The sequence below is a fragment of the Mustela lutreola genome, chromosome X (genome assembly GCF_030435805.1).
Source record: "Mustela lutreola isolate mMusLut2 chromosome X, mMusLut2.pri, whole genome shotgun sequence".
Classification (NCBI taxonomy): Eukaryota; Metazoa; Chordata; class Mammalia; order Carnivora; family Mustelidae; genus Mustela; species Mustela lutreola.
Window position 1 is genome coordinate 92,457,205 of NC_081308.1, and position 26,277 is coordinate 92,483,481.

A 26,277-nucleotide genomic window follows, 5' to 3' on the forward strand; every position below is an offset into this window, starting at 1 on the left:
GATTTTCTTAAACGGAACTGCAAACCAGAGCCAGACTTACTCTCTGCTGCCAAAGGGGATAAATAAGCGTGCCTGAATTCCCGCTTGCGAGCAAGAGCTGGCACGACGCGTCACCAACATCCCTCCACCCCCCAATCAAGCGTGGTTCGGCTTGGCGCTTGGGAGCCAGCGCTCCCCAACAGCCTAGCTGCAGGGGGCGGGGCCATGCCTTAGCCTCGCCCTTTTCATGGCCTCCAGCCAACTGGAGGCAGGCAGAGCTGCCGCGAGACACCCGCCCCTCGCTCCCGCTCAGCTAATCGGGGCGGCGGGGTGGGGCCCTCCCCGCTGACCCCGCCTCCCCGGCGCTGGGCAATTTAGAGCCGCGCGCCGGGCGGGAATGTAAGATGGCGGAGTAGCAACGCGAAGCGGTTAGCACTGAGTCTCTTGGCCGACTTCGGGTCCCGTCTCGGCAGCAGCAGTGATCGCTGGGCGGAGAGTGCCTAGGGTAGTGAGCCAAGATGCCGAATATTAAAATCTTCAGCGGCAGCTCCCACCAGGACTTATCCCAGAAAATTGCTGACCGCCTGGGCCTGGAACTAGGCAAGGTGGTGACTAAGAAATTCAGTAATCAAGAGACCTGGTAAGGGCGAAGTTGAGACCCCGACCGGCCTCACCTGCCGGGGCGGCGGGGTTGACGCCGGGGGGACAGAGGGTAGGGGGAATGGGGCCGCCGCGGGAGTTCTGTGCGACCCGGGTAGGGGGCTGGGGTAGGGGAAGGGGCAGCTCCGTGGCAAGCGTGCCCCGCGGGTTGTTTCCGTTATGTTACCTCTCGCGGGAGGGTCACGTTCATTCTCACCGTGCCGTGGGGTGGAGTCAAGATGGAGAGTGAGGCAAAGCTGCTGGGTTTGAAGGCAAGGGCTGGAGGACCCAAGGTGGGGACAGTGGCTGCCTAGAGCGACGGAAAGGGAAAGACGCTTAGCCTCAGCCAAGGGGACACGTGGCTTTGTCGCTTCGCTGTTGAGCCATCCAGACAGGACTGGGTTCGCTTTAACTCTTGGACCGGCTTGCTTGGGAGAACCTTACTGTGTACTGAGCCCTCCCGGTGTTTCTCTTAGAGTCTACGAAGCAGCTTTTCAATTCGAAATGGTGTCGGTCGGGTTTTGTAGTGAGGAAAATTGACATTAGGTACCGAGGGCGCCAAAAATATTACTAAAGACTTCCGCTGGATTGGCAGGCGTTCGCTTTTCACATCTTTAGCATCACATCTTGAGAAGTGGAGCTCTATTGAAGTTAAATCTAGCTGCTCAGTTAAAGTGGTGCATCAACTCTGCATCCTGATTGCCAGCATCTCCGCTTGAGCCGTCCAGAAAATGTTAGGTAGGGAACCTTAGTTCTGGAATCCTTGACCTTCCCCAGTGCAGCTACTGGTACGGATGATACATACAGAAACCTGTTTTTCGGTTAGCAGATTCTATCCTGAACTTGTCCACTTCCCTTGGCCCCCGTAGAGAATTTAGGAAACAGTTTTATTATCCCTGAGTGTTAAGATAATGGAGGAAAGATAATGGAGTGCAAGACCGGAATTGAGCATAGTGCATTGCAGCTTGAATTTTTTTCATTGCCTTGCTAATTAAACTTGCTCCCTCCCCCCACTTTCAACTTCCTCCTGCACCTTGGGGGCCATCTTAGAGATAAACTTAATTACCTGATCCTTCCACCAGAATGTAGAATCTTCTGGTTCTGATATTCATACTTTGTGTTTCTTTGCCCTGTTGATCAAATCAGGACAGTGCCCACAATATCATGGGCACAGTCATCTGTTAAGGGGAAAGTTTACTCCAAACCCAAGAATCAGTTAAATTAGTTAAGGTTGCTTGCAGCATTTATTCCTAGATGCCTTTCCTTTTTCCTTTCTTTAAACTTACTACCCTAGTGTAACTCCCTTACCCTTCCTAGACCTGCTGATAAAAGCATTCATGTGTAGTGGACAGCTTCCTTCTGGATACTTACTGTGCCGCTGGTTGTGATGCAGATGATAGTGCAAACACTGACACAGTCTGTAACCAGGCAATAGCTTAGTCAGAAGAGGCTGGCCAAGCTGCTGTCTTTGGCTGTGACCACACCATTATGACACCATAATAAGAAGACATTACAGGATCAGACTTTGCCAGTGGCAGTATGGTAGGGGCCAAGAATGATTTTCATTTAGAGGGGTTTTCTGGCCCCCTTAACTCTGGTTGTTAAATTCTTTTCCTACCCTTCTAGGAAAAATACAAAGACTTTTTCTTTGTGTTAACCCCTTCACCCTCTGCCTAATGCATTATCCTAGAACCTGAAGCTGTACTGGGAGACAGGGAGGGTGAGAATAATTTAGTGTTCTGACTCATCTGAATTCATCAGCAATCCCAATCTACTTTGGAGATCAGGCTGGTTTCATTTTTAAACAGCTGAACAATAGCATGCTTGAAAATCCTGGCTAAGATTAAGCCCAACGTGGAAAATTGCTGACTGGTTTGGTTTCCCTGTTTCAGGCTTAATCATTAGCTTTTTGGTTCCTTAGATGGTCTAAAATCTTCGTTGAACATAATGGACTATGTTACCTATGGAGCTTCCCCCTCTCCATCCCCCTCCCCAACCTTTGGCTCTTCTGCATGACTCCTGGTCTCTAAAGGACATAGACAGAGCAGCTCAGTGGGTACTCTGGGTCATCAGAGAGGGGAACTGCAGAGCCCAGCCTCAAATGAGCCAATTTTACGATCTGTACAATTTGGCAGAATATGAGGGGTGGTGCTCTTTTGAGCAGAGTGGCTTTTCTCGAGTCAAGATCATCCATTGCTATCCAGTTATATAGGAAACATGCATACATACATACATACATGTAGGTCGGTGTCTCACACACACACAGGTAGATAGGAGGGATTAGAAGTTCATGCTCTGGAATCAGAGAACCGGCATTTGAAATCTTTGCTTTTCTTTGCCCCAGTAATGTCATCTGTAAAGTAGTATCTACCCTATCCATGGAATTATTGTGAAGATTAAATGAGATAGGAGTAAAGGAGAACACTGTCCCACACAGTAAATACACAGTGAATGTTGATGAGAAGTGGAAGTGATTATATGCAGAAAATGTGGAAAATACAGAAGAGGACAAGGGGAAAAAAAATCCCAAATAATCCTAGCACCCACGATCACCTGTTCACATTTTCAGCTATGACCTTCCAGATGTTTGTGTGTGTTTAAGTACTTTTTCAAAAATGTAAGATGTTTGGGGCACCTGGGTAGCTCAGTCAGTTAACTGTCTGACTCTTGGTTTTTTGGCTAAGGTCATGATCTCACGGTTGCATGATCTAGCCCTGCACTGGACTCTGGTCAGTGTGGAGTCTGCTTCAGACTTTCTTTCCCTCTCACTCATTCTCTCTCTGTCTCAAATAAATAAAAGAAATCCCTTAAAATATTGAGGTGTCCTAGCTTTCATCACGTAGCAATATTTTTTGAGTAATTTCTCCCCTTAATGTTTAGTGCACATGGTTTAAAATAGCTATAGAGTCTTGTCCTATGGTTTTACCATTATTTTAGATAACCAAGTCCCTACTAGTAGTTATTTCCTATTATTAATGCTTTTATATGAAAACATTTGAACATAAATCTTTGTCCATTTCTTTTTTTTTTTAAGATTTTGCTAATTTATTTGACTGAGAAAGAGAGATCACAAGTAGGCAGAGTGACGGGGGGGCGGGGGGAAGCAAGCTCCCCACGGAGCAAAGAGCCCAATGGGGGGTTCGATCCCAGAACCCCGGGACCACTACGTGAGCGGAAGGAGAGGCTTAACCCACTGAGACACCCAGGCCCCTGTGCTTGATCCATTTTAATCCCCTCAACCCTGCTGAGAAGTTACTATCCCCATTTTACAGGTGAAAGAACTAAGATTCAGAGGTTAAGTAATTTGCCCAACTCTAGGTATTACTGTTTAAATTTTTGCTGATAAATTATCTCATCTGGCTTTTAAAATTTTAGTATATTCAAAAGGTTTTTTTTGTTTGTTTGTTTACTCTCTTCAATAGTGATAAGGGCCTTTGGTTTATTTCGTTACTCTGGATAGGCTGAGAGGGGGAAGACTAACTTCGGTTGCCTAGGATTTTCCTAAGAACCATATCCCCTGGTTAGTTAATCCCTTGCATTTTGCACATGCCAGTGTCTCCATCTGAATTCTTGAGATTTTCTTAAGACTACTAATTGCTTTCTAGATTTCAGTTGATTTCCTTCTGTGTAGCCTTCCATGCTAGTTGGATGCACTTAACACCTGATGCTAAAGGAAAAGCTAGTTTTCTCATTGGATGGACATAGCCAGTCGGGCCTCACTAGGAGATTGGGAGAATGATTGGCCCAAAGCCACTTGGAAAACACACCATTAGCTAGAGGGAGAGAACATGGGATGTTACCCTTTAAATTGCTAAACCAGGTTTTTCCACTTGATAGAGTATATTAAGAGCAAACAGGTTTTAGGCACAGCTGTTCTGTTATTAGTCTTTGCCTAATTTATCATCTCTTTGACTTAGAGGAAGCCATAGGAAAAATACTAAATTTTTTTGAGGATTCCTTGAACTGTTTCTTGACTGACCTGTATAATCTGAGTGTAGGTTGCAGGCTTTTTAGGCTTTAGGAAAATGTGCACTACAGTACTACTGGAGGGAGGGATTGATCTTAATTTAATTAGCGAGATCAGTTATGCACAGTAAAATAAGGCAATGTCCTACTTTACTCGCACCACTTGATTTTGATTTATTTATTTCTTTGAGAGTGGGCTCACAAGAGTGCATGAGTGGGGAGAGGGAGAGAATTCTTCTAGCGGATTCCCCGCAGTGTGGAGCCCTGATGGAGCTCCATCTCACAACCCATGAGATCATGACTTGAGCTGAAACAAAGAGTGTAAAGCTCAACCAACTGAGCCAGGCACCCCTGCACCACTTTATTTTGAATATTGTTTAATAAAGAAAATTTCCAAGTTACTAGATACATGCCTGGTCATAACACCTGTCTGTGCTTGAGGGTAAGTTTTAGTACTGAATTTGGCTCTGGGAAACGGCTGAATGGCTGGGTGATACAATAACACAGAAATGTTCCCAGCGATTGTACAGGGTAGTGAGCTGGTGCTTTTATAAAAATTATTTTTCAAACCTTTGATGTTAGAATATAATTTCTAAAAGAATCACCTCTACCAAAGTATTATATTCAGCAAATGGTCCTGATGTGTAAGTTGGCAGTGATAATTTAATTTTACAATTCATACCTTATCTGCTTTCAAAAAAGGATTTGAAGCATGTTTCATGATGTGTCACATGTCATGTGTGTCACACGTACAAAAATTTCACTAAGTAGATGCATTAGAAGCCTTCTAGAACAAAGGACTTTCGTAATCATGCCAAGAATTTGGCATAAAGTGATTACTGAAGTTCAGTGTTAATTTAACTGTATCCCTTGACTTCCTGGTAGCCAAAGAGATAAAGATAAAGACATATGCAGTGGATCATGTAGTTTTTATTTTCATAAGATACTTTAGACACTTCCAAGCACAAAATTTTAGGAATTTTATGGATGGGATCCTTAAATAACGATATTAAGTAACATAAGGAACAATGTAAGCAATTTTGTGGGTGTTTTTTAAAAAGATGTATTTACTTATTCCAGAGAGAGAAAGTGCCAAGAGTGGGGATAGGGGAGAAGAGGTGGTGGCAGGGGGAGAGAGAATCTTGAGTAGACTCCCTGCTTAGCATGGAGCCCAACACAGGGCTCAACCCCAGGGCCCCAAGATCCGCGACCAGAGCTGAAGTCAGGATTCGGAGGCTTAACCAACTGAGCCACCCAGGCGCTCCTTTTAGGTATTTTTTATATTGACCCCGGTAATTGAGGCATTTTTGAAGAGGGACGGCATCATGGTCTATGGATATTGCTTTCTGGTCTTACTTGAAAATAAAAAACCTTTGAAATAGAGACTTAGCCCCTCTCTTAATGCTCTCTTGGACCACTTGTTAAACTACTGTTCCCCTAGCTTCTCATCAAACAACCTGCTTCTGGTTGAGTGAACATCTGGACCACGGATGATACTCTGTGTTCTTTACTGAAATAAGAGCCGTAGGCCTCCCGCATATCAGATGTAGAGACTACCGTTGACTTTATTGGAAATCATTGTGCCTGACTTTGGTTCTACTCCTGGGAAATGAAGATCTTAGTCAAGGAGGTGATGCGGTATGGGGCTCTCACCACAAGAATTTTGAGTTTTGAAGTTGCTCAGATATTTGAAGTACCAGGTCAAGACCCCGGAATTGTGCACCATAAAACGTAGAAGGAGCTCTTGTAGCCTGGAACTTCTCACAGGGTGGGTGGGCAGTGTGAGTAAAGGAGATGTGAGAAGTCTCTTTAAACACCACTGCCTGTTAAAGGAGACCAGCACATGGTCTCCTCCGGGAGGTGTTATTCAGCCTTGTCTGCTTGTGCTTTGTAATTTTTTAATACTCTTTTTTATTTATCCCAGCATATCCCAAAATAGGGTAGTTTTAACACTTAAGTGACATTAAAATTGAGATACGTTGTTCCTTTTATTTATACCATCCTCACAATAGAGTGTATTTTATGCTTCTAGCATATTTCAGTTCAGTTCCTCACACTAGTCACATTTCAAGTGCTTGGTAACCACACAAGTCCAGTGCCTCCCAGATTGAACAGTGCCATTCTAGGACCTACACTTTGGAAACGTGGAAGTTGCTCTCCCAGAAAGCCCCTCCTGGCTCCCTCCTCCTTGTCTATTTGAATTTTTGAAGAGTATCTTCAGAAAGCAATTTTGGCATTGGCATAGTTAACATTACCGACAGAGTCTATTGCTTTTTAAGGCTGATCCTTGTGATTAATAGATGGCAGTTCACAGGGCATCTGGGTTGGTCAGTCGGTGAAGCGTCTGCCTTCGGCTCAGGTCATGACCTCGGCTCCAGGGATCCAGTCCCACATGGGGCTCCCTGCTCAGTGGGGAGTCTTGCATCTCCCTCTGCTTCTCCCCGAGACTCGTTCTCTCTCTTTCTGTCTCTCTCAAATAAATAAGATCTTAAAAAAAAAAAAAAACCAACTAGCAGTCAGTTAAGCTAAACCAGGGTCCACAAAATTGCCATATTGTTCATTAGGTTGCCTCTTGTATCAAGATTGCAGGATCCTGCCATAAAATTCTTCGTAACTCTCCCCACTCTGGTGGGCCCAACAGGTTGTGGTTCTACCCAAAACAAAATCTCTGCCAGCTGGGTATCTATCTGTGGAAAGGGTATGAGCAGATTTATCAAAATCCTAAAGAAACAGGTTGGACCCACTTGCCTCTAGTGTGAAGTGAGTTACTTTGTGAGGGATGATGGAAGCCAGGCTTCTGAATCTTCTCAGTAGCGCACCTGAAGAAGGTTTGCATTCTGACTCAAGTGAGTGGCTCTCAAGGGGCAGCTGAATCCTGAGGGGGTGCTTACTAATTCACTGTGTCCAGAAGAGCACAACGGATCTGGTCCCTGCCTTCACAGCTTGCAGTCCAAGGGAACAGATAACCATTAACAAGTGGGTAAAAAATAAACCCATAAGTCATGATAAGTAGTAAGTTGTGAAGGTAGTAATTGGGGAGGCTCACTTTGTTAGGGAACATTTCAAGCAAACAGAAGCAGAATAGTATAATGGTCTCCTCCAGTATACACATCACCCACCCAGATCAGCAGGTATCAATTACTGGCTTTAATCTTTTTTCATCTATCAATCTCCCCTCCCACATACCTCCCCACAATTATTTTGAAACAAACATGGATGTTCTATCACCCATATGTATTTCAGTAACCACGATACCATTTTCTTGCCTAAAAAAATTAAGAGCACTAGGGTTCCAAATTTCCCTGTTTTGTAAATGGGGGAGGCCTTGCTTTCTTGAATCAGCATGCAAATGAAGCTCATATGGCACAATTGGTTGATTTTATTTATTTTTTTAAAGATTTTATTTATTTATTTGATAGACAGAGATCACAAGTAGTCAGAGAGGCAGGCAGAGAGAGAGGAGGAAGCAGGCTCCCTGCTGAGCAGAGAGCCCGATGCGGGGCTCGATCCCAGGACACTGAGATCTTGACCTGAGCCAACGGCAGAGGCTTTAACCCACTGAGCCACCCAGATGCCCTGGTTGATTTTATTTTTTAAGATTTTTTATTTATTCATTTGAGAGACCAAGTAAGAGCACAAGCAGTGGGGAGGAGGGAGAACTCCCCACTGAGCAGGGAGCCAGACAATGCTTGGCGCAATCCCAGGACCCCTGGATCATGACCTGAGCTGAAGGCAGATGCTTAACCAACTGAGCCACCCAGGCACCCCGGTTGATTTTTTTTTTTAAGTCACTTTTAATCTTTTGGTCCTCAAGGATGTCACCTTTTTTTCAAATTAAGATAGAGGACACACTTTGATTGTAGACCTGAGAAACAAATGAGCTGCTCACAGAAAGACCATTCCAGGTAGTGGGATGAAGTGCAGGGCACTGACGTGAGGAGGGATGGATACAGGGAACTTAGAGGAAGACAGACCATGTGACTGCTGCATAGTAAACTAGGGAGAAGATATTTGGAGAAGAGCTATTTATCAAATCAAAAAACCGAGTTTTCCAGATTCCCTCACCGTATTAACGTAGTTTCTCAGAACGTAATCCAACTGGACAAGAGGGGCGTAATGCCCTTTGTTGTTAAAACCAAATTTCACAGCAGTCGTAGATTCACATGTAATTGTAGGAGATGATACCGAGAAATCCTGTGTACCCGTTTCCCAGTTTTCCCAAGTCTCCCAACCAGAGTTCTTCCAAACTATAGTTTTTTGGCAGAACTGTAGTGTTAATTCGAGAGGCATGATACTGCCCTTGAGGCAGTCAAGATACAAAACCATCTTGTCACCACAAGGCTCCTTCCTGTTGTAACCACACCCACACTTCTCCCTCTGTGTAGTTTCCTTAGCTTGCTTTTGTCTGCTTTGGGTGTCTCGCGGATACTGGTCTCTTAAAATGTAAAATGCGTTGCCTCATCTGTGTTCTGGAAAAGATGGTGCACAATTTGTGTTCATTCTTCAAATGTTTGGTAGAGCTCTCCAGTGAAGCTGTTTTCTGGTTAGTCTTGTTAGAGGTTTATCTTTTTTTTTTTTTTTTTCAAAATTTCTTGAAGTTTATTTAATTTCTGTACCTAACCTGGGGCTCAAACCCACGACTCCAAGATCAAGAACCACTGAGCCAGCTAGGTGCCCTGAGGCTTATCAGTTTAATTCCCCTTACCCCAAGAGTCAGCTTTGTGTTTCATTGGTTTCTCGCTTTTGTTTTCCTGTTTTCAGTTTCACTGACTTTGCTCTTACGGTAATTTTTTTCTGCTTACTTTGGGTTTATTTTGCCCATTTTCTACTTTATCGGTATAGGAACTAAGATTATTGATACTAATTTTTTTTTTTTGCTTTTTTAAAGGTTATTTATTTATTTGAGCTAGAGAGTCATGAGCAAGAGGGAGAGGGAGAAGCAGATTCCCTGCTGAGCAGGGAGCCCCACGTGGGGCTTGATCCCAGGACCCTGAGCCAAAAGCAGACACTTACCTGACTGAGTCACCCAGGTGTGCCTTATTGATATTGATTATTGAGAAAATAATGCACTTTTTTAATGTGAGGATCCCTGGTATAAAATACTTCTTGAATTCAGTGCCTGAAGGTTTATCTCCAGATACTCCAGACCAATGTGTTTTCTTCTTTGTTCTGGCTACCAGGAATCTCAGCCTCCCTGTTCTCATTGATTTCTGGCTTGATTTTTACCATTAGCACTTATTTTTCTTGTTTTGTAATATAAACTAATCCCATTCTTTTGAAAATCAACTGTCGTTTGGATTGGAAAGGAATAAATATTAAATAATTATCTTCTGTATCACCTGCTTCTGGCAATGGAATTACCTCCCGTTGAAGTTTTGATCGCTAGAAGTCATCAGCTCTCTAGCCTAGTCCTGATTGATACACACTACATACTGTACACACACATCTGCAAATAACCCCCACCGCCCCTGCAGGTTTAATTCGGGAAGTGGTGTTGCTGTGAGGTGTCATGGAGGTTATGATTTTTTAATCCTAAATTATTCTTGGTAAGGAATCAAGCGTGGCTGTTAAAACTTTCTTTTTATGGTAAAGTATAGCCCTACTCCATAATTCCTGTGGAATGTTTTTTAAACAAGACTTACTAATTGGACAGAATACAGTTAGCATAAAATGGAGGCAAGGGCCACATCTGTTTTGTTCTCCATGTGTCTCTGGCACTTAGCACTGTGACTGGCATATGAACATGGACTATTTGTTGAGTGAAGTGCCAGTGTGGTAGATGTATTGGCTTCTGTAGAAGGCATCATTATAGAACAGTAGTGACTCACTCCTTACGTGATCCTTCTGCTTTTGTTCTGGGTGGATTGTGACAGTCACAGATTTTGTATCAAATTTGCATGCACATGTCTTGTTCCTCTCTATAATGAGATACAGGCAGCTCACTGAAATTACGTTCCAAGTACTTCTGAGTGCTTTAGCCAATCTTCCTGCCACATCACATGTAAAAGTAGCTATTTGTATGGCATACTGGAGTAAACTGAGTCAGTAGACTGTTTTCAGTACAGGGGCTCTCCCAAAGTGAGGGGATGTGTCCACATGACCGTGTCCACATGACCCCCACTGGGCTGTAACCCATGAACAGCACAGTAGTAGGGAAGGTGTACTTTTTAGACCTTGCTGTCCATAGAAGTGTAGTATAGTGCTTTAAAATCTCTTGTTTTTTGTGGCTCCTGGGTGGCTCAGTGGTTAAGCCTCTGCCTTTGGCTCCGGTCATAGTGCTGGAATCTGGAATCAAGTCCCACATCAGGCTCCCCGCTAAGCGGAGAGTCAGCTTCTCCCTCTGACCCTCCCCCGCCATGCGCTCGCGCGCTCTCTCTCTCTCTCTCTCTCACTCTCTTGCACTCAAATAAATAAATAAAATCTTTTAAAAAAATTTTTAAATAAAATATCTTCCTTGTTTTTGCTTTCCTTCCTTTCTCGTTGTAGTGTGGAGATTGGAGAAAGCGTACGTGGAGAGGATGTCTACATTGTTCAGAGTGGTTGTGGCGAAATCAATGACAATCTAATGGAGCTTTTGATCATGATTAATGCCTGCAAGATTGCCTCAGCCAGCCGGGTTACTGCAGTCATCCCATGCTTCCCTTATGCCCGACAGGATAAAAAGGATAAGGTGGGAGCAGAATCTCCTTTAAGAAAAAAAAAAACAAAAAACTTTTTTTTTTTAATCATATGACGCACTTGCCCAAAGTCACAAAAACTCCTTAATCCTCAGACCCATATGTAAGAGATGTATTACTTTTTTACCACACTCTCATAGGTATCACCCAGTGTTCAGAAACAATTGACGTGGGGTTGGTTTATATAAATCAACACATTCATAGTCTGTGTTTGTTCCACCTATTCATATGTGACTTCCAGTTAGCTCAATGCGACTTTTTCATTATGTCAGTAGGACTAAGCACCAGCTACCATGGAGGAGAATTATTTTTTAAAATCTAGTAGCTCCTCTGGGACCCTCTCAGGGTTCCAGCTGTGACCTCTTCATCAAACTTGGAAGTCGGTTACACGAATGTTTAGTCTCATTACACACATACACATCTCACCTCATTTGTCTGCTGTATTAGAGGCTAAGGTAATACACATAAAACTTTGCCAGGACTGTTGTAATAATCGGTGCTTAGATTTTGCATACAATGTCTAGGAGAAGGCCAGATATTTTTATTCTGAGAGAGTATGGTGCTCCCACAGAGTAAAGCGCAACGCCTTTGCTGTTTTATAGTGCAGCAGGTGTATTTGCCTGTTTTAAATAATTGAGCATTGCAACACTCGATAGGCTGAAACTATGCACATTGAGTTAAGAAAACAAAAGGTAGGAAGGTATTTTTCTTTTCGGAAAGCCTATCCTGATTTGGAAAAGGGATACTCCACTTACTCTTCATGCTAGACTGAGCTACTCATGAAGTCAGTGGCCACGGCACTTTCTATGAATTTCCTGGCAGCACAGTGCCTTGAACCTAGTAAATGCACATTAAAGGGATGCTTCTCCAGCAAATGAATTGTTTCTCAAAAAGGCTTGTTTGGTTTTTTTGTTCTTCTTTCCTCCACCTCCGTTTAGAGCCGGGCTCCAATCTCAGCCAAGCTGGTGGCAAATATGCTGTCTGTAGCAGGCGCGGATCATATTATCACCATGGACCTGCATGCTTCTCAGATTCAGGTATCTGGAAGCGAAATAGTGGGCAGTAGAAAGGGGGTTGGGGAGGAGAGAGCTGATAATGCTGGAGACCGCAGAGAAGCAAAAACCTGCTCAGGTGCCGCTCAGATTAACCAGTACACTGACACCGCTGCAAGCACGCTCACCGTCAGCATACTTCCTGACCTTAGTCTCTGGGGTGGATGGGTAGGGGAGGCTGGCTGGGATTCGGAGAAAGAGCGTTGGGTTTGGGTTCAGACCTGGTTTGAATATTGGCTCTGACAGTCAGCGGCTTTGTAATCTTGGGCAGGTTATTTTAACTCCTCCCGAACACACGCTGCATTGTCACTGTGAGTACGAAATTTATGGTGGAACTCTGGCCCAGGACAGGTACTCAATAAATAGGAACTGTTACTGTCATCATTAAATCGAGAGGCACAGCTATCGGAACCTACTTCCTAGCATAAACCCAGAGAAAGGGGAGTGGAATACTACCTTCTATTTTGTACTATTTAAAGGGACTTTCAGATCCTCCTCGGAGGCTTGTGGCAATCCAGTGAGGTACCGGAGTAGGTGATTCTACCCATTTCATAGAAGAGGAACAGATTTGTTGAGAAACACAACTAATTAATAGCAGCTGGAATTAGAGTTACTCTGTGTGACCATTTATTATAAATACATTCTACTAGCTTCTCTAACTGGTTTAGCAGTTAGCTCTTGCTCCCTAACAAACCAGCATTTAGTGGCATAAGGCAGTATGACCTCACGAGTCTACACATTGACTGGGCTGTTCTGGTATCGGCTGAACTTGGCCATGCTTCCCAAGGGCTCACTCATGTCCCCTTCCTCAGTTATGGGTTAGCTGAGGGCAGGCCTTGCCCATCTTGGCTGGACTCTCTTGTGCCGCCCAGGTTTGAGGAAGCCATTTTTAGTCTCCTCCACCAGGCATGCCTCCCAATCAGTCTGAACGTTACAGGAAAGTATTCGTTGGGCAGATTATTATTAACCTCTTTGTATTGGTCATTTATAAATGGAAGTGCAGAAAAACAAAGCAAACACGACTCAGCTTCTTTCTACAGGGCTTTTTTGATATCCCCGTGGACAATTTGTATGCCGAGCCAGCTGTCCTGAAATGGATAAGGGAGAACATCTCTGAGTGGAGGAACTGTACTATTGTCTCACCTGATGCTGGTGGAGCAAAGAGGTATGGCTGGAATGCATATTATTCTCAAAGTACTGGGGAAGTCGTTCAGACAATTGTGTCAGAAAGTGGTATTTTTCTTTCTTTTTTTGTAAAGATTTAAGAGAGAGAGATAGCGAGAGAGAGCATGTGGGTGGGGGAGAGAGGGAGAAGCAGGCTCCCTGCTAAGCAGAGAGCCTGGCCCAGGGCTCAATCCCAGGACCCTGGAATCATGACCTGAGCCGAAGGCAGGTCATAATTAACTGCCCGCCACTGCCCCGCAGGTGCCCCAGAAAGTGATACTTTTCTAGCAGGTGACAGTTTTTAAGTACAGTTGACCCTTGAATGACATGGGGGTTCGGGGTGTCGTCCTCCCCACCCATGTGGTCAAAAATCCACATAGAACTTTTGACCACCCCAAAACTCAACTCCTGACAGCCAACTATTACCTGGAAGCATTCCCAATAACATAAACAGCTGATTAACCCTGTTGTATTTGATGTGAATTACATAGTATATTACAAGAAAGCAAGCAAGAGATAAGAAAATGTTACTGAGAAAATACGTTTTCAGTACTCCACTGCACCAATAGAAATCGGCTCTTAAGTGGACCTGCACAGGTCAAACCCATGTCTTTCAAGGGTCAGCTCTACTTCAGAGTGGGTGGAGCTGGGGCACAGGCTGGGCATAGTTTTACTAACCCTCTTTTACTGGCCTGAGTCACGCCTGAAAGGCAGGGCAGCACAAAGGGGGCCCTTAAATAGTTACCATGTTGTAGGCTTGACTGAAACCCATGAGTCAACTTGGCACTGCAGAGCTAGCCACACCACTGGGAAGCGATCCAGAATGGTGGGAAATTGGGATTTCTAATGAGTGGCACCCGCTTTCAAACTACATGCTATTAGTGGACAAGTAGGCGTTTTTCCTTGCCTGATGATGCTGGTGGTTAGACCATTTTCATTCTGGCATGAAGATAATAAGCAGCAAGGAAAATAAAGTGGAGTAAATTTATTTAAAAACTTTATTTTAACATTTTAAACAAACTGATTGCCAAGGATTACCAGTTTAGGGGCTTTACAGTTCACCTGGTGCAGACTGAGCTCTTGATTTCCTTGGTGTGTCACTCAATAGTAATGCTTTCAAAAGGAAAACACGTGTTCTTCTTGTTGGTGGAAATAGAATGAAGAAGCTACAGAACACAGATGATTAGGAAAAGCTAATTCAGATCCTTCTGAAGCCACTCAGATTTTCAGTGACTGTTTCCCAACAACCTTATTACTTCACTAACTTCAGCAGAACCACCAAACTGAGAACTTGGATTCCGTTATTCAGCCAGAGGCATGGCTTCATGAGTCCCACGTAATTGCTAGTTACCATCTGTAACAGCGGTGCGCCTAAGAAGCATCCCCCTACTGGTAGTTGTCAAACTTGTCTTAACTTGTTGGCCAATATTTTCCCATCTTGCCATGGGACTTAGAAAATAGTCATGTTTGATTTAAATAAATAATCAGGCAAGCTTTTCTTTCCAAAGCAGGGTACAGGAAAACTGCCTTCAATAGGTGACTCTTTTGTATGTGTGTTGATAATGTTCTTATAGCAGTGGAGTGTTTTCAGAGTGAGTGGCTGTTATCACTTCTGCCTTGGTAGGGTTTTCGGAGTATACTGGTGGAGATCCCCGTGTGCTGGTGACTTGCAGTTTCTCCCCTCAGGGGTATAGGGAATGACTTTTCCAGCCCTTCTGCTTTGTCGGTCATTGAGTTTGTTGGCCATCGAGTCTGGACGGTTGGGGACACTTGAGCTAATTTGATCATGCATTTGTTTTGGATAATAAATGTTCCAAGCAGATGGGTTATTCTTGATGTTCCTCTTGCCCACCCAGTAGTCAGGGAGAGCACAGGGTGTGGTCCCTAGGTCAGGGTACAGATGCCATCCAAGTTGTGGTTTGGATCTTCTGTGTTCTCTGTGACAGGCTCATGCATTCTCCCCTATCCAGCACAACACCCGTCACGTGACCATAGTCATAGCAGAAACCAGGCATAATGCTCTGGTTGGAGCAGTGCTGCATTTAAAAAAAAAAAAAAAAAGACCCAAGGCACAGGCTTCTTCGTGGACGGGGGGAGGATGGCACAGCAGACCACGGGCCTGCATGCCATTTACACTGAGCAGCTCGCTGTCATTTATGCTGAATCGATTTCTGGTTGAGTGAATTATTATACGGGACTTGGTCATTAGCGATCGGTCTTCCTGTCCCACCTTCTAGTTCGGTTTGTATTATTGTGTAATAGCAAAATGAGACTGACGTTTTGACTTGGAGATACTTTGGGCTGTGCGGCCAGATGTCCAGTTTTCCTGGTTAATTGGTATAACTTTCTTTCTAGCGCTCCTAAAAGGAACTTCCAAGCTTGGTGTCCAGGTACAGTTGACATTGACAGTTGGTGGAGCACTGAGGGGAGTGTGGTGAGAGCACAGGCATTCTGACTCCTCTCCTGCCAGGATCAGGTTCACTTCTCACAACATCCGCATGTCAAATTGGGCCAATCTGTGCACTCGCGGCCTTAGTTAATGACGTCTTCTCTCTCTCCCCCTTCTGCTGCCAATCTATTAAATGAACGTGCCTTCGCATCCTACTGCTTCCTGGGACTGGTGAGGCATCTGGCTATCCCCCGCTCGCTGTAAACCAGAATTAATTATAATCGAAGTCTGACTAATACGCTCATAAACTGCTCTCAGGATAGGAGGCTTTAGTCTATAAAACCCACTTTGTGCCTTTGGCCTCTGAGAAGTCAATCAATGAAAGCTCTTTTCTTCCAGCCCCGGGAACAATTTGGTTTCAAAGAGTGTTCCCTCCCTCCCCCCGCACCTCCCTGCCGGAAAACAAGCCCATCGTTTAGTCCCTGTCTTTCGTCCTTGGGTTTAACTTCAAACACCCTGTTTTGCAGAGTGACCTCCATTGCAGACCGGTTGAATGTGGACTTCGCTCTGATTCACAAAGAACGGAAGAAGGCTAACGAAGTAGACCGCATGGTGCTGGTGGGAGACGTGAAGGACCGGGTGGCCATCCTAGTGGATGACATGGCTGACACCTGTGGCACAATCTGCCATGCTGCTGACAAGTGAGTGAGGAGAGGTGGGGCCGGTGGTCAGAAGGGGAACACGTAGCCCGCTGCCATCTCAGTGCCTTACGCCAGCGGATTCTCGTGGAAGTGAGTCGAGGGGGATGGTAACTAGCTTTGGGAGATTTATCACCTGAGGCTTGAGTTGCAGTGTGCATACGTTAATGAATATTTCCCCCCATATCTCCTGACTTTATTATGCTAAACCATACAGAGTATAAAATTGGCCGTTTTGAACATTAGGTGTACAATTCAGGGCCGTTAATTACATCGGCAGTTTCGTGAGACTGTCACCACTTTATTTGCAAAATGTTTTGACCACTCTGAATACTCAACTTTTTGTTTGTTTGATTGTTTTAAAGATTTTATTTTTATTTATTTGACACAGAGAGAGAGAGAGACAGTGAGAGCAGGAGCACAAGCAGGGGAGTGGGGGAGGAAGAAGCAGGCTCCACGCTAAGCAGGGAGCCCAATGTGGGGCTTGATCCCAGGATGCTGGGATCATGACCTGAACTGAAGGCAGATGCTTAACAACTAAGCCACCCAGGTGCCCTTGAATAATCAATGTTTGGTAGTTTTAAAAAACACATTAAGTAGATATGTATGGGCCTGAAAAGATAGGAATTGGCCCTTCGTACAGATTGGAATTGTGTGAGTCCATTTATGCATTTTGTTTTTATAAATACAGTGCAGTACTAGAAATGTATTTTCCTTGTGATTTTCTTTTTTTAAGATTTTATTTATTTATTTGAGAGAGAGAGAGAGCACAAGTGGGGGAGTGGCAGGCAGAGAGAGAGGGTGAAGCAGAACTCCCTGCTGGGCAGGGAGCCCGATGTGGGGCTCAATCCTAGGACCCTGAGATCATGACCTGAGCCGAAGGGAGACAGTTCACCAACTGAGCCACCCAGGTATCCCTTGCCTGCACTGTTCCAAGCTGTGCCTTCACTCTCTTCATTCTGCTGCTAGCCACCAGTCTCTTACCTCCCCAGTCCATCTCTCTCATTGCCTCCCCACTAGCTGATCTATCTGAAACTAAGGCTAGAACCCATCACTCCTCTCCTTAAAAACCTTAAGTGGCTCCCCATTGCTTATAATCCACACGACTGTGGAGAGCCTTGTTTCTCCTAATTTTTTCTTAAACTCGGGGTATCTGTGCCATGCCCAGGGCCTGGCATATAAAAGGGGCTAAGAAAGTGTTCGTGGGCTGAGCAATTCCTGATTGGGATCCTGGAGTACACATTGATAAAACTCATATCGTCCTTGTATGATTAAGGTGACCCTAATGCCTGTAGCAGATCAGCTCCTTGAAATGTCTGTTCATTACCATGATAGTTTCTTGTTCCTGGTTTACTCTGGTGCAGGTAAGTGTCCCTCTTTGGGTTTTGTGGTGCTGCATCTTTAACATACGGCTTCCAAGATTACTTTAGAAGACATTTCCAGTTTTGCCAGCCAGAAAGAGAAAACAAGAGCATGGAGAATCACCATGGAAGATTCTTCTAAGCCCAACCAGTGGTATACATTGCATCTGCCCACATTCTGATAGCTAGAATTAAGTCACAGGGCCACTCCTAACTTTGCAAAGGAGGCTGGGAAATGTAGTCCAGCTGTGTGCCCAGGATAAAAAGGCGATGGATTTTGTTGAGCCTAGCAGTCTTTTCCAGTCTTAATTCGTTAATCCGAACCAGTTCAGGTAAGTTCTTAGTCCAGTTATTTCTCTTGCTATGAACTGAATCATGTCCCCCTAAAGTTCACTGGAAGCTTAGGACTTCCAGTGATGGTATTTGGAGATGGGGCCCTTGGGAGAGGTAACTAGGCTTAGATGAGGCCATGGCAGGAGAACCTTATGATGGGAATAGTGCCTTTGTAAGAAGAGACACCCAAGAGCTGGTTCCCCCATGCATAGGTGCACACAGAAGTCATGTGTGAGCACACAGTGAGAGATGGCAGCTGCCAGCAAGCCAAGAGAAGAGGCTTCAGGGTGACAGCTACCTTGTCACCACCTTGATCTTGACCTCTAGAACTGAGAGCAAGATGTGTTTTTCTAAGGCACCCAAGTTCTGATAAAATCCCCTCCCCCCTAACTCAGGCCCTTTAGTAACAAGTGAGACAAGTGAGTAATCCAGAGCAACTCTGCATTTTCTTCTAGACTTCTCTCAGCTGGAGCCACCAGAGTTTATGCAATTTTGACTCATGGAATCTTTTCTGGCCCAGCCATTTCTCGCATTAACAACGCATGCTTTGAAGCAGTAGTTGTCACTAACACCATACCTCAGGAGGATAAGATGAAGCATTGCTCCAAAATACAGGTGAGGAGGGGACTCTTGCAAAAGAAGTCTCTGTGAGGTATTTTCAGGAGGCGGTTGCCTGTGGCGAGTTGGGGGTCTGGATTCTGAAGATGTCCTCCTTTGCCCTTAAGGGCTGAGTCTGTCATCAGGACCTGTGACCCCAAAGGGGGGGAAAAAAAAAGCACGCTTAAAAGTTCAGATTGCAAGGCGAACCTCTGGAGGACAGAGGACTCTCTCAGTGATGGTGATACACACTCCACTTTGCAAGTCCATGCTTTACACTGTGCGTATGTCACTCTTAGCTGTTGGCCCCTGCAGACACAGTGGGAAACCTGTGAACGGGGTGGGGTACACCCCTCAGAACTTCAGTGTCTCAGAGCCTGCTGTGGAAACAGCCTAAGTTAATTACCTAGGGTTCTTGTTAAAACACAGATTCCTTGGCTCCATTTGAGACCCACAAAACCAGGAGGTCCTGGGACCACTCCTTTAATTCCCCCAAGTAATTATTTAAGAGCTGTTGTGCTGAAAGAACAAGGCCTTGCTTCATTAAAAGTGTGTACAAGAATCCCTTGAGTCTCTGAACTTCATGTGGAGAAATACTATGCAGAATATAGCTGGGGTGGCTCACGAGGGGACGCAGCCCTGTGCTGCGGTCTGAAGGGGAAGGCTCCCTGTGAGGCTGCTCACCAGTGTCGGCCAACGGGTCGGTCGTCTGTGTGCCACTAACCTGATGCTCCTCTTGGCTCCCGCAGGTGATCGACATCTCCATGATCCTGGCAGAAGCCATCAGGAGAACTCACAACGGGGAATCCGTTTCCTACCTGTTCAGCCACGTTCCTTTATAATAGAGTAACCGCTGAGGCTTTTTACAAAGTGAACCCCACCCCCTGTTTTCCCTTGGTATTTGATGACAAATTCCACAGAAGGCCCAGCTTGCTCCAGCCAAGCTTTCTAAACCCCTCATCGGGTGTATTAGTATTTCTCCTAAATGTAGAGAAAGATGGATTGAGACGAACTGCTGCGATTTTCACCCCCCCCCCCCAACTCCCCCCCTCGCCTGCATTGTCTCATTCTGGCTTGAGGCTGCTTTGAGCCTTGTAGCTTTACCTGTAGCCCAGCAGCGAGATTTCAGGCTCTGGAGGGCGCTGTGCAGGGGTGTTTGAATGTGGCCCGGGGAGGAGGGGGGAAAGCACAGACTACTTGGCATGTGAATACTTCAGGGTTTCCTTGGTTCTGAACTCCTGGCAACAGAGCCACCCCGGTTCCCCCCTCCACCCCCAGCCTGTGACAGGTTCTCAAAAGTCTCTGTGAAATGACAGCAAGAGCCCTAGGCAGCCCCAGCTTGGGCCTCTGAGTCCTGTAAGGCCACTCTCTGGAGGGGGTGGGGGTGCCCGGGGTTGGTTGGGGAGGCAGCACACAGGGCAATGACTGCTTCTTGGGAGGAAAAAGCCTGATCCTTCATCCCCTGCTCGGGGATTGTGTCCCTTGGATTCTCCTTTGTGGCCATTCCTTTCCATTTGGCTTGACCTTCAGCCATCTTGCCCTTCCCCTGGCCAGATGTCCTCCGGGCGCAAGTGGTCCCCATACCAGTCTTCTGGAAAGCAAAGTCGCTTCCTGCTGCGTAATCTCTGACATTGACACGGATTATTTTTGTCATAGAGTAATCTTCCATAGCCCGCTACCACCATGGTAGTAGGTTTTAGGTGGGGTCGTAGTGCCTTTTGATTAATTTAAATATTTCATCTTCCTTCCATCTCTTTGGTCTCTCCAGTGACCTGAGATTTCTGTTAAAAAGACTGATGTTATTGTCTCTTGTAGAGGAAACTAATAAAGTGTCTGTGTGTGATTTGTGGGTCCTTACCGTGTCTGTACCGATCTTTCTGCTGCAGATTTGGTCTAAGGGGATCTTGCTGCCCAATGATAGCTCTTCTGCGTCTCTAGACTGTTAGCTGCATGGTTCAGCCAAGAGAAGACCTTGGCCACAGTTCTGTTCAATAGTAAGACCTTAAGAAGTCTGGGGTTTACCGAGAACTACATATGGTGTGATTCTGTGCCTTCTATACCAGAGGGTACATTGCATGTCAGGCCTGCTGGATCTCTGGTTCTCCCCAAGGCTGGACATTCAGTACTTTCTCATAGGAAGAGTGTAGTTTCTATCATTTATTCATTTGGAACCAATTTTGCCAAATGCAAAATTTCCCTCCATTGGTAGTAGACACACATGTGGCATTTCATATCAGGCCTCCTAATTAAAAACTGGGGAAGATAAATGTGTACAATTGAAGAATGAATTATAATGCATCCCAGAACGTTCAGTGGGTTTTTTTTTGTTTGTTTTTGTTTTTGGTGCTTCATTAAATAAGGGTGCCCTTTTTCTTCGGGAGAAGCCACATGCTTCCAGAGCTTTCTGCAGAGCTCAGCACCCCTTTATCTTTGAAGCCTGGTTCTGCTTTTGTTTGCCTTGGTTGCACTTTACGTTGAATATTGGGATCTCAACTTTACATGAGGTGGATTCCAAAGAGACTGAGGTGGGCTCTGAAGTATGTGCCTCTGACCCGCTAGTCCTCATTCACCTGGTTGGGCTGCTGCTCCAGGAGCCACTGACATGAAGCATCAGTGCCCTAACCTGCCCATCATGCAGCTTCCTGAAGTACTGGGTCAGTGGGTCAGGGCTTGCTGTGTCCAAACATTTTGACTACTGTGGGCCCCCTTGGGTCACCCAGTTCCTAGGATGAGGTTTTAAGGCCACTCAGGAGAGGCCTTTGGTCCCCACCTTTGGCCCCTCTGCCTGGGAGAGGGTCAGTATTCAGTCCCCTATGGCACCCAGCCAAGTGCCACAAGCTCCTCTAAGCAGGAGAGCCCCCAAGTGCCCTGGAAGGCAAGTGGGTCTCGACTAGGGAACAGCAGCAGGAACAGAGGTGGTGGGGTGAGAGGGGAGGCACCAAAGCCAGGATCGATCGGCCTGCACCTGTAAGGGCCCGATGCCTGCTGCTGAGTGAAAGGCATCCCCAGCTTGTCCACATCCCTCACCTTCCACCCTCTGAGCCAGAGGAGGGGAGAGGCCTTGGAACAACGGAAACCTCACCTCAATGGAGTCCCCAAGCTAATGCCTTTATAAGAGATTTCATTGCAAATTGGGGCCAATCTCTCTGCCAGATTGGGAATAGAAGCATTTTCTGCTAGAGAGTTTATTTAATTGGACTGTTAATAGCATGCAGCCCTTGACCTGAGGGTTATAAGGCTCATGGAGAAAGGCTGCAGTTAAAAAAAGAAAAACCTAGGGTGCCAGGGTGGCTGTCGTTAAACCTCTGTCTTCAGCTCAGGTCATGATCCCAGGGTCCTGGGATCAAGCCCCACATCGGGCTCCCTGCTTGGCGGTAAGCCTGCTTCTTCCTCTCCCATTCCCCGTTTTTATTCTCTCTCACAGTGTCTGTCTCTGTCAAATTACTTAAAGAAGAAAGACCTGCCCGTCTTGGCGATCTTGCCTCCTACCGTCTCTTACTAGCTCTGGTTGTGGGGTGGGGAATAGGCTTCTGGAAAGCGATCTGGGTATTGGAGGCACACCCCCAGAAAGAACTTCAGAAGTAAGGATGAAGGAAGAAGGTTCTGCCCTGCTTTGGGGCCCCCCATGCAGACTAAAGACCACTGAAGGAGTAAATGCCCTAGTTGTGAGAAGAGCCATTACATTCGGTTAGGAAGGGGAAGCAGCCTCCTACCTTTCAGTGGGCACCTCTAGCCTCCCGCCAGATGCATCCTCCAGGGAGGCCAAAGTGCCGCTCACCTCTGCCCATCACATGGTAACAGCTTACCAGAGTCCTATACTGCCCTCAGTAGCTGCAAATGGGAGAAGGGAGGATTAGAATTAATACAACCATGGGGCAGGAACATACTGGAAGTTAACCGACACTTCATTTTCAGGCCAAGGATTGACCTTGTGCCTCTTAGTCATTTGCTGCCTTTTTGCCAACTGCTGGCTCTCCCAGAAGGCTGTTGTTACAGGCTCAGCCTTTTGCCAAGGCTTTTATCCTAAAGAACACACTGGGGGTCTCTTCCCCCAACCCGCCCCCCACCGCCCACCCTACAGTTGCTTGGAAAAGGTGGCTCCTATGATGACGTCAGGTCATGATTTAAAGGCAAGAATGCTACAGCTCAGGACTACCCCCTCCTCTTTTATTCCTGCCATGTTTTGAGGCCTGTCTTTCTCCTGCAGACCTTTTTTTACTACTCTGAGACTGTTTAGGAGTAAAGGAAATTCTGCCCCAAATCCTGATGGATAAAGTGCAGTGTTCCACAGAATCTTTGATAACATGTGTCTTCTAAGTCCCCTTTTTCAAAGTCTAGGTATTTGTGGGGCAACTGTGGTGGAGCTAGGATAGCCACAGGCATATTCAGACCCAGCATACCCATGGTAATGATTATCTGGTTCTGTTCTCCATGGCCCCAGTGATTGCAAAGGGAAAGGGCTTGTGGTGGCTGGATTGATTCCTACGACCTCACCCTTCCGGAGATCACTTTGTGTCTCAGCACCAAGGGCTCCAAGAAAGCAGACACTTCTTCCTGATCACCATCTTCCATTCCCCTCTCTGCCTTGCTCTCCTGCCCGCACACCTAAATGCCCTTGGCCTCTGAGGTTCCTAAGTAGTCTTGCCATGAAGCTTCTTAGGCCCACTTGTCTTTTTTTTGAGGATGTTCTCTTGTGTTTTTGCTTGTGAGTGAAAAGAAAGGAGAGACCAAGGGGCAAGGTAGCTTTTTCCATTGCAGCCCTTGGTTACCTCACCAGCTCCCCCGAGACTCAGAAACCTGGCCGGTTCCTTGCTCCAGCCTGAGTCTGTGTGAGTGTGATCCTCTTTGTTGCTGGCCTGTTGGATGCCCCTCAGTGACAGGCTACTGTTCCTACGCATGCCCTAAGCCACCAGAGTGAGGCCCTTCTGCCATCTTTCCCTTCCCCTCCCCGCCCACCTTTCTTCCCCAAGGCCTTCCTCCAGTAGCTCAGCTACCAACTATGAAATTCCAAATGGGGGAAGGGAAAGCCCATTTTGCAGCAAAATCAAACCAACGGGTCTTCATCCCATCCCCTTCCACCCCGCTTTGTGTTTTCAATGGACTCAATTCTTAGATTTTCCAAGTCCCCACAGCCACACTCGGCGCATCCACTCATGTCGCAGCTGGGCCTTGTCGTTTCATCCACAGTGTTGCCCTGAGCTCACTCACATTTTGTGGCTCGGGTCCAGGGTTTGAATATAAGACAAAAGAGGGCAGCCAGGCTTGACTAATCCATTTTGCAAGGGCAATACACGGAACAGCAGTTTTCTACCTGCCAGCATGGAAGTTAGCCTGGAGCCACACTACCCGACTTCAGTCCTCACCCTCAAAGCTCGTGGGATAGGACCTCGTGGGGTAGGTCCCCGTGGATGGGGCCTCTGTGGCTGCAGCCAGGCAGGGTAGGGCTGCTCAGTAGGAGTTGAAGCCAGGCTGAGGGCGCTTCCCCCGCCTATCTCATTCCTGCCTGGGCCAACGTGGCCCACGGGACCGGTCACTGCTGCGCAGCTGCCACTAGGGGGAGCCAAGCAGAGGATGGAGGGAAATAGGTCCAGCCTTGAGAGGCGCCTGCGGGTCCTCCAGGTCCGCTCTTCCCCTTAACACCCCAGCAGCCAGGGGGACAACAGGGTGCCTGATTCCCATTCATTCAGCAAACAGGAAGGTGCACAAAGTTTCAGTGCGCAGCCCAGTGCCTTTTTGCAAGCCAAGCGCTGTTCTAGATGCTAGGGGCACAGAAACGAGTCTGACAAGGGCCCCCTCCCCCAGGAGCTCTGGTGCAGAGAGGAAACGGCTTTACAGTTGGGTGTGATTAGGACTGTGAAGAGGGAAGAACAAAATGCAATGTGGGCACGGGGCAGGCGGGGTGGGGGGGGAGCGGGGACGCCTCAGCCAGTGTCGGGAGTCAGAAAGGCATCCTGGAGAAAATTATTTTGACTTTGGAAACAGTTGGTTAGAAATTTGCCAAAGGGAGAATGGGAAGAAGGATCTTTCAGGCAGACAGAATAGCATGTGCTTAACGTGGGCACCCGAAAGACTGGGGTGTGTGTGTGCGCGCGCGCGCATGCGTGCCTGTGTATGCCTGTGTTTCAGGGTTTGGTGGGGAGTGGTGAGGAGGGATGGTGCTGCTGAGACCAGATCGTGAAGGATCTTCGAAGTAGAGTGACCACACACCTGTTGTCCCAGTGTATTTATAGATGGCACTACCTTTCGCTCTCAAAAGCGCCCTGGTTAGGATAACAGTGTAAGCTTATTTTGTGGTTGCCATAAGACATGCTGTGGCGTTTGAACTTTATCCAGGGAGCAAAGAGAAGCCTCCGGAGGGGTTTAAGCAGGATGCTGGCAGGATGGGAGTCACTCAGTTACAGTGGCACTGATGTGAAGGCCGGACTGGGTGGGGGGTAAGAGTGAAAGAGAGAGGCCAGGTAGACAGCTGTGCAGTCGTCTCAGGAGAGGGGATGAGAGAAGACCCGTTTACAGTGGATCCGGGAGGAAAATGCTGCAGAACCTGGTGATGTTTTGATGTTGGGACTGAGGGAGGAGGAGGAGTCCAGGGCAACTTCCGTCTTTCTGGCCTGAGTGCCTGGTGGACCCTGTTACCGTGGAGTATGGGAGATGAGGCTGAAGTTCGACTGAGGGGCTGCTCAGTCCAAGGTACCGGGCCTCGGGGCACCTGGCCAGGAGGGCTCAAGGGGCAGGCACTGCAGTCAGTGGAGAGGTGGCCATCCATCCATGTGGGCCCAAATGCTCTCTCCAGATAGTCCCGGAGTGGTGGGGCTGCAAATTAGGCCAGGCTTGAATATTCTGGGTGGTTGAATTCAAAGGGCAAGCAGAAGTGAAGGTATGGCTGAGCGAAGCAGGAGCAGCAGTAGCAGGTTACCTGAGGAAGATTACAATAACAGTTTAACAAGTCCAAGGCCAGACTTCGAAGGCTACCTCAGCAACCCAGATAGGGAATGGCAATCAGAGATTCATGGAAAGGGGGGGGGGGGGGCGGGGCGAAGGCTCCAGAGCCTTGTGCCGGTACTGAACAGAGTCCCTTTTCCTTTTTTTTTTTTTTCATTAAAATGCTTATTCTGAGATAATTACAGATTCACATGCAGTTGTAAAAAATAATAGAGATCCCATATGCTCTTCACCCAGTTTCTCCCAGTGTAATATCTTGCAGAACTGTAGTGTAATATACAACTGAAAGTGATTTATTGATACAAAGAAGATACAAACAGGGCCATCACCAGAAGGAGTCCACCACTGCCTTGAATAACGATGACCACTTCCCACCCAGGGGACCCCCCCAATGAACCCCTGGCAATTAACAAACCAGTGCTCCATTTCCGAGATCTTGTCATTTCAAGAAAGTTGTATAAATAGAATATGACAACATGTAAC

The 26,277-nt window shown here is 46.5% G+C and overlaps 1 protein-coding gene across 2 annotated transcripts; it reads left to right on the forward strand.

The window, feature by feature from the left end:
* Positions 1-340: 340 nt before the first annotated feature.
* PRPS1 (phosphoribosyl pyrophosphate synthetase 1) lies at positions 341-20,698 on the forward strand. 2 transcript variants are annotated; one of them, XM_059157692.1, is made up of 7 exons: positions 341-619; positions 11,071-11,254; positions 12,200-12,298; positions 13,354-13,478; positions 16,394-16,567; positions 18,714-18,873; positions 19,605-20,698. In XM_059157692.1, the coding sequence occupies exons 1-7, from the start codon at positions 498-500 to the stop codon at positions 19,695-19,697; spliced, it is 957 nt and encodes a 318-aa protein (XP_059013675.1). In that variant the 5' UTR covers positions 341-497; the 3' UTR covers positions 19,698-20,698. The 2 variants fall into 2 exon arrangements, with proteins under 2 accessions (XP_059013675.1, XP_059013676.1); XM_059157693.1 differs by lacking the exons at positions 341-619; positions 11,071-11,254; positions 12,200-12,298; positions 13,354-13,478 and adding an exon at positions 15,844-15,867.
* Positions 20,699-26,277: the final 5,579 nt, after the last annotated feature.